Source organism: Orcinus orca, chromosome 1 (assembly GCF_937001465.1).
Source record: "Orcinus orca chromosome 1, mOrcOrc1.1, whole genome shotgun sequence".
NCBI lineage: Eukaryota > Metazoa > Chordata > Mammalia > Artiodactyla > Delphinidae > Orcinus > Orcinus orca.
This window is the reverse complement of record NC_064559.1, coordinates 46,500,072-46,514,629: the sequence shown is the minus strand read 5'-3', so window position 1 is coordinate 46,514,629 and position 14,558 is coordinate 46,500,072. Positions and strand designations below refer to the sequence as shown.

At 33.9% G+C, this 14,558-nt stretch overlaps 2 protein-coding genes across 9 annotated transcripts in view; one reads left to right on the top strand and one right to left on the bottom strand.

Moving 5' to 3' along the window:
- Positions 1-2,948, top strand: part of RNF2 (ring finger protein 2) — a 100,200-nt gene extending 97,252 nt beyond the window's left edge. Inside the window, exon 7 of the mRNA XM_049703549.1 lies at positions 782-2,948. Within this exon, the coding sequence (XP_049559506.1) occupies positions 782-790 (9 nt within the window). The 3' untranslated portion in view covers positions 791-2,948. The remainder of the gene's footprint in view (positions 1-781) is intronic.
- TRMT1L (tRNA methyltransferase 1 like) overlaps positions 1-14,558 on the bottom strand; it is a 36,140-nt gene that overhangs the window by 19,931 nt on the left and 1,651 nt on the right. For 4 of the 8 annotated variants that reach the window (XM_033437986.2, XM_033437985.2, XM_033437982.2 and 1 more), the window contains exons 2-8: positions 14,143-14,277; positions 11,228-11,338; positions 9,811-9,924; positions 6,852-6,916; positions 5,098-5,227; positions 3,512-3,635; positions 2,943-3,022 (exon numbers count right to left, since the gene is read on the bottom strand). In XM_033437986.2, coding sequence (XP_033293877.1) covers positions 2,943-3,022; positions 3,512-3,635; positions 5,098-5,227; positions 6,852-6,916; positions 9,811-9,924; positions 11,228-11,338; positions 14,143-14,277 — 759 coding nt within the window. The remainder of the gene's footprint in view (positions 1-2,942; positions 3,023-3,511; positions 3,636-5,097; positions 5,228-6,851; positions 6,917-9,810; positions 9,925-11,227; positions 11,339-14,142; positions 14,278-14,558) is intronic. The other 4 variants (XM_004275228.4, XM_049701386.1, XM_033437984.2 and 1 more) reach the window with 3 other exon arrangements.

Below are 14,558 nucleotides of genomic sequence, written 5' to 3'. Positions count from 1 at the left end.
TTATAAGATAAATATGTTCTGGGGATATAATGTATAGCAGGGTGATTATAGTTAATGATACTGTACTGTTTATTGGAAAGTGACTAAGAAAGAAGAACACAGAAGTTCTCATAAAAACGGAAAGAAAAATCTGTAACTATGTGAGGTGATGGATGTTAATTTTTTTGGTGATCATTTTACAATATATACATATCATTATGTTGTATATCTAAAACTTATACAATGTTATATGTTGATTATATCTCAATAAAACTGGAGGAAAAAAAAGAAAAAAAATGACTCCACTATCAAGAAACGTATACAGTACCCAGTCTAGGATAGACATTTAATAAATTTTATTGAATGTAAAAAGAGAGAGAGAGAGAAGTTGTGTCAGGGAAAATGCTGGGAAATAAATCTGGAAAAGTAGATTGGGTCAGATTATAGAGGATATTAAATTGCAATCTGAGAAGCTGAACTCTATTTAGACAATAAAGATGCATGATTTTTTTGACTGAGAAGTAACATTATCAATTCAGTGTTTCAGAGGAAGGGCTGTTTGCAATAGCATACAAGATAGACTGGGTGGGAGAGATATCATTGCCAAAAATCATTACATTGGTGGATATGGAATGGAAAAGGAGTATGAGTTATAATAAAAAAGAATAATTAGAACAGATAGGTGGTTGAGTGTATGTGGGGACAGTGGCAGAAAAAGGAGTAAAAATTGATTCAAATTTAAAATACGACTGGTGGGACTTCCCTGGTGGTCCAGTGGTAAAGAATCTGCCTTCCAATGCAGGGGATGTGAGTTCGATCCCTGGTCGGGGAACTAAGATCCTACATGTCACGGGGCAACTAAGCCTGCGCGCCACAACTACTGAGCTCACCCACCTCTACTAAAGAGCCTGCGTTCTGCAAACTACAGAGCCTATGTGCTCTGGAGCCCACGCCACAACTAGAGAAGAGAAAACCCGCATGTCACAACTATAGAGAAGCCTGCGTGCCACTACGAAGAGCCTGCGCACCACGAGTGCCGCAACAAAATATCGCACATGCCGCAATGAATATGCTGCATGCTGCAACAAAGACCCAACCCAGCCAAATAAACAAATATTAAAAAAAAAAATCCAACTGGCTCAGAGGATGTGATCAGCTTAAAATCACTTCATCACTTTTACCATATTTACAGAGACATTACTAATGATGATGATGATGATGGTAGTAGAAGTGGTAATAATACAATAATGATGATACTGAGTACTTTTATAGCATTTGCTATATACCAGACACTGTTCCAATTTCTTTACATGTATTACTTTACCTAATCTTCACATTATTTTATGGTGGGTACCCTCCTTTAGATAAATGAGGAAACTGAAGCATAAATTTCCTGTGGTTAGACAGCTAACACGTTATAAAGCTGGGATTTGAATGCAGCCAGTTTGATTCCACAGTCCATGTTTCTCACCACTAGTTCTCCCTGAGGAGAGGAACATGAGAGCTAAGTCATGCTTTCATCCCATTGGTACAAACTTCCCAAGAATACACTCCTATAACCTTTAAGAAGTAAGATGTGGATTAGGTACAAGTGGCTTCTTAGAAATTTTCTACTTTTTCCATTATCTTTTCTCTACTGTTAAGTCCTTTTGGGAAAAATGTTCTCAATCTTTAAAATTTCACCTTACCCCACTGCCTAATGACGAAGCAATATTTACTGCATCACAAAAAAGAGACAACCAAATACCAACTGATAGCTGATTGCAGTAAATGTGTATTCTTGCAAAAAAAAAAAATCCTATCTGAATCTGCAAACCTGAAGATCCAACTACCAATTTACAGAAATACGAGAGACAGAGGAACCATGTGATGGTTCATCTTATATGAACCATGGTGATGCAATCAGCAAAAATCTAGACTGTGGGAAACTCTACAGGGCAAATGACCTGTTATATCAACAAATAATTATCACACATACACACAAAATGATGGAAGGTAATATAGATTAAGAAGAGACTTAAGAGACATACTAAACAACTGAAATATATAGTCTTTGTTTGGATTCAGATTTGAATTAAAAAAAAATTATGAAATAGGTATATCTAAACATTTGATGACATTAAAGAATTATTCTTAATTTTTTAGGTGTGATATGGTATATGGGTTTTAATTGTAAAAAGTCCTTGTCTTTTACATATCCCATTGAAATATTTACAGATGAAATGATCTGTGATTTGTTTCAAAATAATGGGGATATAGAATGGAGGAATGAGGTATGAGGGAAAGTGCATGGGAATACATATATAAGACTGAGTATGAATTGGTAATTTCTGAAGTGAGTGATGGATATAAAGGGATTCATTTATTATATGCTCTACTTTTGTATATATTTGAAAATTTTCCATAATAAAAAAATTTACCTTGCATCTTTTTTTTATATCAAAATATTTTGCTACATATGATATCCATATAAATTTCCTAAGAAAAGATACTGTACCAGAAGGTGGGCAAAAGGTACAAATTTCCAATTATAAGATAAATAAGTACTAGGGATGAAATGTACAACATGATGACTATGTATAGGTAACACTGTTATATAGGAACATCAAGAGGGTAAATGCTAAGAGTTCTCATCACAAGGAGAAATATTTTTTCTTCTTTCTTTTCTTCTTATGGTATTGTATCTACATGAGATGATGGATGTTAGCTGAACCTACTGTGGTAATCATTTCACAATATATGTAAAGCACATCATCATGCTGTACACCTCAAACGTGTACACCTGTACAGTGATGTATGCCAATTATTTCTCAATAAAACTGGGAAAAAAATCTCTTCAGGTTCACATGATATAAACAAACCCTTAGTTTTCAAAGTGGCTAAACAACAAGAAAAAAAAAGGGAAAGAAAAGATACTGTACAGATCTGATAAAGTGGGGTTCCAAAAAGGCTTCATTACTTACCGGTAGCTCCAAAGGCATCTAGACATTCCAAAGGTTTTCGTTCCTTAGCCAAAGCAGCCAGTGTACAGAATATTAGCTGCCTAGAAGAAAGTATAACAATCAAATAATTTTACGGCACCATGGTTTCATCATTGTAGATTTTATTTTAAGAATAGTGAGAAATGGGGCTCCTATTTACTATGCAAACTATTTTGGAAAGAGACCTAATATTATATTCCTTACTTAACAGTACAAGAACTAAAAATCTGTGAAATTAAACTACAAATCGAATTGGGTTTTATTAACAAGTATTCACGATGAATAATGATTTTATAAATAAAACTTGCCCACAAACTTGCCCAACATGTTCATTTAATTATATAAAGTTAGACCTGTTTTACTCTCTGAGAAAGAAATTGGTTTGGCAGAAAAATAAAGGAGAGAAAACAATCATTCTGAGAAAATGCTAAAATAAATGATTTTCAATCTATACCTAGTTTTGTTTCAATATATTAAAACAAAAAGATTAGGAAAAGGTACATCTGTAATTATTTGAAACATCCCATAACCCTGTTTTCAATTTATCTTACCGATTTAGTTTCATTTTGGGATTAAAATAGGAATCTGTTTTCTGAGGTACAGAATAGTTGGGACAAACTTGTACATCTGTGTCTGCCTCTTTCAAAATTTCATTAGGTGGTTTGGCAGCAGAAGCTAAAATTACAAAAAAAAAAAAAAGATTTCCAGTGAAATACAAAATAATTATAAATATCAAAAACAATATACATTAAAAAAATAACCTTCCTTTATAATATTTCATGTTAATGAAATCAGTTGAGTAGATGCCAAAAAAGTCCCCCCAAACTGACCTACCTAGCACTGTCTCTGGAAAAGAGTAGTACTCAGTTAAGTATTTGGTGAATTAAAGTTTGTCAGCTTAAAATCTTAACTGTCTAGCACATCAATATATCTGTATACCTAGTTAAGAATAATCAACCTAAGATAGTACAAAATCCTAAAATACCTTTATTACTCATCAAACACTACATTGTGTTTATATAGGTTGGTTGCTAAATATATTTTATTGTGGTTTAAACATTAGAAAATTAACCTTTCTGTGTAGTTACATTCCATTAGCTGGCATGGATAACTAAGAGTCACTATATTTCCTGAATGTGCTTGACTTCAGAACACTTTCTCATAATTATGATTTTAAATCACAAATTATATTCAAACAGCTATAAGCTAATGTAAAAAAATTATTCTACATTTAATATACATTAGAATCATTTAGCTATAAACCCAAATGAAACAGTGATGTGTTTGTGTGAATATATTTTAAATATTTAAGAAAGGAAACATATGTAATATGTGTGGGGGAAATATAATTGAGATTCTCTATGTTTGGATTTCTTGATAACATTACTATCAGAATGTTAACTAAATGGGAACCGTATTTCCCTTTCTACAATGCCAAATAAAAGTAATCTTTCCTAGTGTTGTGTTATATATCTTTCTATACTCAACAGTGTCAAGTCAACATATCTCACAAGATCAGCCTTTCTCAAACCAGGTTCTGTGAGCAAATTAAGCCCTTCAAATAATTATTTTAGTGACTTTTTTTTTTCAATTCTTAAAGGGAAGGTCCAGAGTACCATTCTAGATGTATAAGAGAGAAGTTAATTCATTACATATAATGGATGCCTTAGGGCAGGAGGGCTTAATTCTTAATTCTTGAGAAGGAACTGTCTCAGTATTAACAAGCTACAAATAACTCGATATCACTCAGGATAATAAAGAGTCTTTATATATCACTCTACCTCCTTTTTCCAGTGTTTTTCGATAATAAGTATAACACAGTTATTGGTACAGGAGCCGTCATTCGTAATAAAATTCTATAGTCTTTCATTAAGATATCTATATTTACTTGAACATCAGTTACTTTTTTCTACCCATATTTAATATCTATCCCAGATATTAAATATATCTGTTAAATTGAGAACAGTTGAATATTGTTGGGAGTCTCACAGAAACAAAACAAAACCTGACAGATTAGTAGTTAACTAAATGATTTGGTTAAGTCACTGTATTTTGTCTGCTTGATATCTGAAAAGAATAATTAGACCATTGTTTAAGAATTTAATTATTAACATGTTAATGAGATTGCTCAACTTACCAGCAATATACGTGGATTTAGTCTCTCCTTTATTCACATGGCGCCTAACATGTCCTAGCATATCCGTCCTTCTGGTGATTGTTGCTGAACAAATAATACAATGATAATGGGCTCCCATTTTACTGGATATCTATCAAACAGAGTATTTAATTTAAATACATAAACTAGTTACTAAGACAATGAAATAAAAGTTTATTTAATGTTGTAAATTTATGTATGTTAGTGTATTTAGGGTTTAACGTATAGAAGATAGTATTCATTTTGCCATGTGACTTTGAAAGGATTTTTACTTCCTTACCTATATTTACATATGCTTTTTAATCTTACTTTACAATAGGCCACAAGTTTAATTTCTTAGTTTTTTTCATTCATTCTAATCAGCAAATAACTGTACTCTATCTTCTATAAGCAGCACTTAACAAACGGTATGACACTAGCAGCAATGTGCTGGTAGATGTATAGCAACTGGCTCTCCAGAAAAATAAAGCCCTGATTTGTAGTGTCTGCAGCTGTCTGTGGTTTATGTACTCTACCATGGCCGATGTCAAGCTACAACCGTGACATCTGAAGCTACCAATGGGACATCACTGAACGTGAATTTGGGAAGAGATGTGCAATATCATACCAGAGAACACTGCCACCGTGCAGATACAGAATACATAAATAACGTTAAGAGCACAGGTAAAAGTAAAATGTAAAATAAATGGGAAGTAGTGAGTTGTGAGTATTCATTAACTTTGTTTTTAATATAATTTATTTACTTTTAAGTTTATATAATTTAATTTTTGATGATGGCCACATTTAACAACGAGCTTTCAAGATTTCTGGAAAATTGAGCTAGTTCTAGCACACTACTAAATGTTAGAGACAGGATAAAAAGTCTATTTTTCCAAGTAAAAATTCTCACTTTATAGTTCCTCATTTAGCTAAGAACAAAACCACCACTCCAACAGCTCTTCCTGCTTTTGATGCCTTTTTACTCTTACGTCCTGTTTACTCGGGATTATAGAGCAAGGAGAGAATAGTCAAGAACATTGCGCAAGGTTCCTTATGGCATTGTGGTTATCATATTCAAAATAGATAGGGTTAATGGACTAAGCATTATTCTAACTACTTAAGAAATGTTTGTTCCCCCCCCGCCGCCAGTTCTTTACTTTTTTTAGTGACTTGAAAGGAAAATTAATAATGAGGACCCATTAAACTAATATGCATTCAGGATAGTGTCACTATAAAATATTTTACAATTTGTATTCCCCAAAGGTCAAATCTATCCTAAAAGTAAACACACGTACTTTAAAAAAAAAGTTAGTGAGATTTCAGAAAGTTTCTTCCTTCTGTCCTTTGACAAAGTAAGAGGAAGAACATAGGGAGGATGAGTATGAATCGACACATATTAAGATATTTACTAACCCACAGAAATTAAAGGCTCTTATTCCATGATCAAAATTTATTTTGAAAGAAAAAAATTACTATTTAAAAATCTCCATTCCAAAATTAGTAAGTGGGTTAATTTTCCTTTTGAACACAAGAGAGCAGGTGATCTGACTGAAATTAAAAACTTTAAAATGAAAAGTTCAATATAGCAACTTCTTTCATACATTTCATATTTTTCCTACTATGGTAATCTGAAAGCCCTTGTAAACAAAATCTTAAACTCATTGCTGAATATGCACATTTTAGTCGTAAAGCAACTCAAAATTGCACTTTCTTTACGGAGAGCTAAGTCTAAAAAAACAAATCTACCATGTGATTACCTGTTCTCCAATAATGTTTGGTTTCACTGGTCGACAAGGTAAGTGACAGATGCACATCCTGTAACCTAGAATGAAGAATGAAGAATTGCTGCTTGTCTATCACTGTTCATTAAGTATTCAGTTATTATTAAAAATTACTAGCAAATTTTATTTTATAAGAATAATTGAGATTATTCTTATATTTGTAATGTCATAGTTTATTTGAATGAGATTGCCTTAGTTTTATGTACTTGCTGTATATGACATAGTATAAAAACAAATACAGGAGGATCTAGGGTCAAAACCTGGTTCTGCCAAAAATATCTGTGTTACCTTGGTTTAGTCATTTAGCTTCTTTGGGACTCAGTTTTATCGTCTTTCTGCCATCTTGACTTTTTCTTAGGCTTCATCTTCTCTGCCTTATGCTGCATTTACCATTATACAGCCTCTTCTTCATTTATGATACAGCACTATCTTAGTTCTCTTCCCATCTTTCCTACTTAATCTTCTTTACAGATTCTTTTCCCTCTCTCATACTCGAAAATGTAGATTTTCTGTATGCTTGATGTGCTACAAAAATTTTTTCTCATTTCCTTGGTAACTGTAGTACCTTTCATGATTGCAACTATCTCCCCTGTGAGAAGGAATCCCAAATTATAGCTCTCTTACCAACTCATTCCTGAGGGCCAGATCTCTACTTTCAATTGCCTATTGAAGACATATGACTGGTTATTTCAAAACCTACTGTCGGGAATTCCCTGGTGGTCCAGTGGATAGGACTCCACGCTTCCACTGCAGGGCACATGGGTTTGATCCCTGGTCCCTGTTCGGGGAACTAAGATCCCACAAGCCGTGTGACGCAGCCAAGAAAAACAAAAACAAAAACCCAACAACAACAGAACTCCAAAAACCCTACTGTCAAGGACTAAAATTTTCACTTCCCCTTGAACCAGGTCTCTTTTTCGCCTTTTTAATGAATGATAATGCCTTCCAGTTACTCCCAATTCAAAAACTAAGTTATCTTTAACTCCTTTCTTCTCATACTTTACATCCAATCATTTATTTGTATATGTTGAAGTGTCTCAGGACTCAGACCTTGGACAACAACTTTTTCCCACCTATATGTACTCTTAAGGTTATCCCACCCAGTCTTACGGCTTTAAATACCATCTATATTCTGACAACTCCCAAATATGTATCTCTAGCCCAAACCTTTCCCCCAAAGTCTAGATTCATGTAGCCTCCAGGCTACTTGATATCTCCACTAGATGCATCTCAACATCTGCATGCCTAAATCTGAGGACCTGTCCTTCTTTCTCATACCTAATGCAGTCTCCTCCATCCCAGTAAAGGACAACATTTTTCTAGTTGCTCAAGTCTCAAACACAAGCATTCTTGGCTTTTTCTACCTCATCTCCCTTCTATTCCTTCAGCAGATCTTATTCAACATATTTGCCAACTACTTTGAAGCCTGCTCACAAAGACAAAATCATGTTCACCATCTACCAGATGACCAACATGTGAAAGAACCCAACAACCTAATGTACATGACAGAGTAAAGCAATACTATGAGCCATCAAAGAGAAAAGAATAACTTGGAGGAGGGAGACCAAACCTAAAGATTAAACAATGGCTTAAATACAGCAAACGAAAGAGACCTTTGTAATTGAAATGAGATCTTTCTTTTTTGATAAGAAGTCAATATGGTTTACTATACGTTCTTATAAATAATTAAACATAAGACATATGGCTTCTGAATTAGTCTCTAATTCCCTTTTCTCTAAGTAATTAGTGATAATCTAAGAAAATAATTCTGGTATAGTTCTGGCTTCTTTTTTGGGGTGTCTTATAATGGCTATTTCATTCCGTCTGGTTGAAACCCCAGATAAGCACATTTAACAATGACTATACTTATATAATCATATATAAATATAAGTATATACATGGGGCTTTTTTGGGGGGGTACTTTTTGTTTTTATCCCATATATTGCTATTTTCATTAGTAGTTTACCATGGAAATCCTTCCAAGTAAACTGGTATAGATGTAATATACGCTTTTCAATGGCTGCATAATATTTCATGGTATGTATGTACCATGTACCATGAGCATAATTTATTCAGTCTCTTATTTTAGTTCCAAGTTTTTGTCACTAAGCACATGCTGCAATGAATATTCTTGTACACCTATCCTTGTGTATTGCTGCTTTTACTCCTAGGAAAGAGTGCCTGGTGGATGAATATTTTAAATTTTTTAAATGTTGCCAGGTCTCTTTCCAAAAATGCTGTAATATATAATTCACTAACTCAGAATCTAATAATTCACTGTCTCTAAGAAGTATTTTAACTTGGTAAGATGTTGTTTTTTGTTCTTCAACTTTATTCATTTCGTTATATGAGTCCTCTCGTTAAACTTACTCCCTCAAATTGTGTCATTTTTGTCACTATTATAATTGGTTTTTTCTAATTTCCATTTATCTAGAGTAGAGAGACTCTGATCAATCTTGTATCTCACCACTGTTCCAAATACTCTCATCAACTGGCTTTTTTAAGCCATCAGCAGAAAAAAAAAGATGTTTCTTCTTTTTTCCAATGTTCATACCAATTATTTTATTTTCTGTTTTACTACATTTATTATATCTTCAAAAGTATGTGTAAAATTGTAGTTGTTCTAATATAAAAGGAAAAGTATAACTTATTAAAACATGGTTCAATAAGTAATGTGGACCTTCAGCACCAAGCAGGTACCCCGTACAGAAGAGATGCTTAATAAATGTTTGCCACACTAAACTATTGGTGTCACATCTATCTATTGCCTAGAGAGCTATATGGTCTTTTATTAATAAATACATTAAAAGAGGGGCATTAATCCTTCATAATTTTAAACTGAAAATATTTGATTATGTTTTCATTAAAATTCCAAAACTGGTACCAAATCTTTAATTTCGTTTACATCACTTTTAGCAAGCACAAAAATACTAACCTTCAAATTCAACTGAGACTTTCCAGTGTAAATTTTGAAGGTGACGATGAAGCTTATGACTATTACAAGCTCTGAATTTTTCCTTGGGGCACAATGGACAAGCCTGTTTGTTTCCTGTTAAAAGAAAAGGAACTAATAAAGCGGAGAATATACTAGCTGTTAATGCTTAAATTTAGCTACAAAAGAAGTAACGGGGAACCTCTCTTGCCTCTGCCCTTTACTCCCCAAAACACACACTCACACACCTTAGATAATATCTTTCTTAACATTAGGGAGAAGTCATTCCTGCCTCAGCAGGTACTTAACAATAGTTGTTTTAGCACATGGTCAGTGACTTATTTTTTTACCTAAAACTCTCCTCTCTGTGGCTAGCAGATATCCTTGTTGCCACTGGGAACAGAGAGGATGAGGAAGTGATAAACTACATGATATCCCTCCAGCCAAAGTGCCTGCCAGAGAGAATGTCATTCTGTACTTTGGGCAGGAGAAAAGGCAGCAGTTGTCACACTCCCAGAGGGCTAGGAGCTGAGCAGAGAGCATAAGTATCTGCTCTGATACTCTCCTACTCTAACAGCAACAAAAATAGTTAATGTGCGGAGTTAGAAAAATGGAAGAAGGAAGTGGAAGGAGTACCTTGGATCCTATATAATTGCTATTCTGAGACTGGGGTCATGGTTACAACCACTGTATCCTATTACTAAATTTGTAAGTTCTTCCTTCTTTATTAACATATTCTTGGAAAGATTATGTATTAAATAAGTTTTATTTAATTAGAAATGTAATGTACCTTAATAAAAACTTTGATAGTATACAAGAGACTTAAAATCTCAAGTCCAGGTTTAAAGCAATAAAGTATACAGAAATAATAACTCAATTTTTAATCCAACAAATATCTTTCACACATAGCACATGGCAAGTATAAGCACAATTTTATTTCTTTTTATATATATATACTCTGCCTACTTCAAAAAACTGTGAGGAGATCTTGAGGATGGAATCCAAGCACTAAGGATGGCAAAGTAGAAAGAGAAGAGCTTGGGGCACTGACAACATTGTGAAACTCTGTACCAGCCCTAAACTGCCAGCCTTGGGACTTCTTTTACATGAGAGAATATAAGCCTCGATACTACTTTCTGGATTTCTGTTACTCATAGTAAAATGTAATTCCTAACTTTTAGTATACAAAGCCCTTATATATCCATGAGACTGTAATTTCCTTGAGAAGTTGTGAAATAACTTATCTCATAGCACCTTTGCATATAGAAGGCTATAATTTCCTAAGTAAAAAACCATTATTTTACTTCTGCTCTAGTCCAGTGAAAATAAACAAGTCTATGCTTAGAAAAATTTTCATGTGTTGAAAGATGACAAATCATTAGAAGTTGAGAAAAAACACATTTTCAAATCATGGAAATACCTGCATCAAGATTATCTGAGTTCAGTGAACTGGCAGAGTCAAAATCCCCTTCAGTTACGAAAGCTAACTTCTCTAGATCAGCAAGCTGCCTTTGAATTGAGATGTGTCTCTCTGAAAGGAAATTTTAAGAGTTAGAAAATTATGCTTTAACAATCTGTATTCCAACTTCATTTTTATTTGATCATGTCACATGGAATTTTACACTTTTATTTCCTATAGCACAGTGCCCTAGTACCTAGATGGGAAACTCAGTTTATAAAATGACAAGTGTGCCTAAGAAGGCAGAGTTGGGGAAAAAACTCTGCTGTGTAACCTCACAGCTTTCAAATTCTATCTTATTATTCAATATAATTCTACAAAAGAAAGGTCTAGTCTGTACAAAACACTGAAGCCATGTTTCCTGTTTTCAAAGAACTTTCAACCACGTGAGAGAGATTAAAACGTTAACTACTAACTAGAACACAAGGCAGAATGAAATGAACACTAGGGGTAAAGGTAATATAATGGTGGCCTACAGAGGAAGAAGTAATTCATTCCAACAAGTGCCCCTGGGAATGTCTTCACTGAAGAAGTGGCATTTGACTGAAATTTAGGGTATGAATAGAATTTCATAAGGTAGGAAGAGAATTTCAATAAGTAGAGATTTCGTGTCAGGCCTTATAAACTGAAGTAACCTAATAAACAAAGGCATGTGGTGTAAAAATACACAGCCACCTCTATACCACTCCTGGCTGGAAAGTAGTATGTTTGGGGGATAGAGTTGGTAGAAAGATATGCAGCCAAAAATGTATCATGGAAGACATAAATTTTATGCAAGTTAGTTTGGACTTTACTCTTCAGGCAATGTTAATTCAGGTTTCTGAGGAAATCAAAGACATGATTTGAATGCATTTCAGGAGGGTATCTCTGGCTGTAGTACCAAGGATCAATAACTGAGGTGAGAAATTAGTAACAGAAAAGTACTGGAGAAGAGAAGGTAAAAAAAGAAGCAAAGAACTTGGGATGTGAAAGTAAAGGTGAAGATTAAAGGACGATCCTGAGATTTAATAATACTGTTAACCAATAAAGGAAGCAGAAAACACTTTTGGCAGAAAGGAAGAGGAAAGAGGAGACAAGGGAATTTAGTTTTTTACACAGTGTGTTTGATTACTACTGGTATTAGGTACTCAAGTCCAGTAGGCAGTTGAATCGTTTTTGGAGCTCAGGAAGGATTCTGAATAGATATAACTCAAAAATACAGGTTAGATGAAACTATGAGCATGAATAAGAAAGCGTAAGGGAAAAATTTTGTGAAACAGAGAAGAAAAAAGCCAAAACTCAGTCCCAGTAACACATTTTTGGGTTACTGAAATATTATACATTCTTCAAATTACATACCTGTAAAATTTGGAATATATGAATAAATCTTTCCAAAATACATTTAACATTCTTGAGTAAGTCGTGTGTGGGATGCATTCCCCAATGCTGCTGAACCCACTACTGATTAATATAAATGGATACAATTTGTAAGTGAGGTATGGAGGTATGTAGATATTTGTAAGAGACTTTCAGGAAAATCAAGAGGGTACATTCAAAAAGGAAAAATGGTATGGAGAATCAAGATAACGCAGAAGCCAAGAGAGAAGAGACTGTAAAAGAGAAATGCTCAACAGTAAGTATCACAAATAGTTGCAGAGATCAAGAAAAGACCACTGGATTTAGTATTTAGCAAGTCTCTAGTGACCTTTAAGAAAGAAGGTTCAGTGAGGTGTCAGAGTACAAATGGGACTGGAAGGAGAAACCAAGTATAGAAAATCAGCATAGATTATTTTTTTCAAGAAGTTTGGTAGTATAAAAAAGGAGATGGATGGGATTATAACTTGTTTTTTCTTTCTTTTTAAGGATAGAGAGACCTGAATATGTGTAGCCCCAAGGAAAGGAACATTTACAAAGTGGAATCCTAAATATGCAAGACTAGGAGATGTAACTGACAGGAAAGGATCCCAGTGAGATAGGAGTCAATGGGGGTAAACCACAAGGCTAATATTAATTATATAATTAGATTATACAATTTCTCGGCACTGCTGTCTTCCTGCCTATCCCTCTCCAAGCTTCATGCCCAGTTGCTTTGTTTTCCTTCTGTATAATTTGTGTTCTTGTTTGTCTCCCCTACAAATAAGAAGTAGGCAAGGGCTACGTCTTATTCATCTTTGTAACAGTTAAGTGCCTAGTGCAGTAACTTGCACACCGCAGGCACTAAAGTTTTGAACTAATTTTTTAAAAAAAATCATTAGTCTTTTTGGATGCAGCAGCACCCTGCGTCAATAATTTTGGAATTCAATTCAGCACTGTCAGACATTCCTGCTAAAATTTATTAAAAAACAATTTTTACTTAATTCTAAAATGAGAAAAACAAGGAGCAACAAATGCTATTGTTTAACTTCTTATACCAGGTATTGTTCAAATGACTTACAATGAGATATGATTTCTATAAACAGGTAAAATTTTTTCCCACATTACAAAAACCTTTAATTGCTAGGTGTCTGACCTTACCGTCTAGTAAGATTCAGGCAATGAATCCACGTGTACAAACCAACCTATTTAATTTGAAATCATAAAAGCTTTTGGCTTCCATAGTTCAAAGATCTGTGTGCGTGAAACAAGATATATAGTGCTACATAACGATGTGCTTATTTAAATCATTCCAACTACTAAGTAGTACAAAGTAAGCCAAAGGGGCCTGGTAAGCTAGAAAACTGAAAATCCTGTGGTCCGCTATTGAAGTAAATTCTAAAAGATCTATCTAAAGAGTCCTGATATGCCTATGTACATCTCTGAAATCACTTTCTGGCTTAACACAGTAGTTATCAGTCAATCTGTACTTAAAATCACTCAATCTTTTTGTAACACACTAATCCAGAAGTCAATAGGCAAACCTCTTGTTAAATCAGATGAGTCCAAGATGCTAGGAGGTTCTTTTAAAACTTTTTCCTCAATTTTCAATTCTATTTCAGATATGCCATCTTCATCTTGCCCAGTTAAGTCTGATTTCAGAGGGCTAACTAGACCATCTAAAAATAATTTTTAAAATGTGATTAATATGTTTCTAATGCATTTCAGATTCTCAGTCATTACCTACTTGTCCCAGCAATGCATTTTCAGTTTTCTCAAACATCATGCATTCTTCAAATTAACACACTTGTAAATTTTGGAATATAGGAAGAAATCTTTCCAAACTATATTCAACATATTCTTGATGGTGGGGAGGTGGAGAAAGCATGCATTCCCTAAAGCTGTTCAACCACCTCTAATAAACATAAAAATATCCCATCTAGAGATGAGTTAGGGAGGA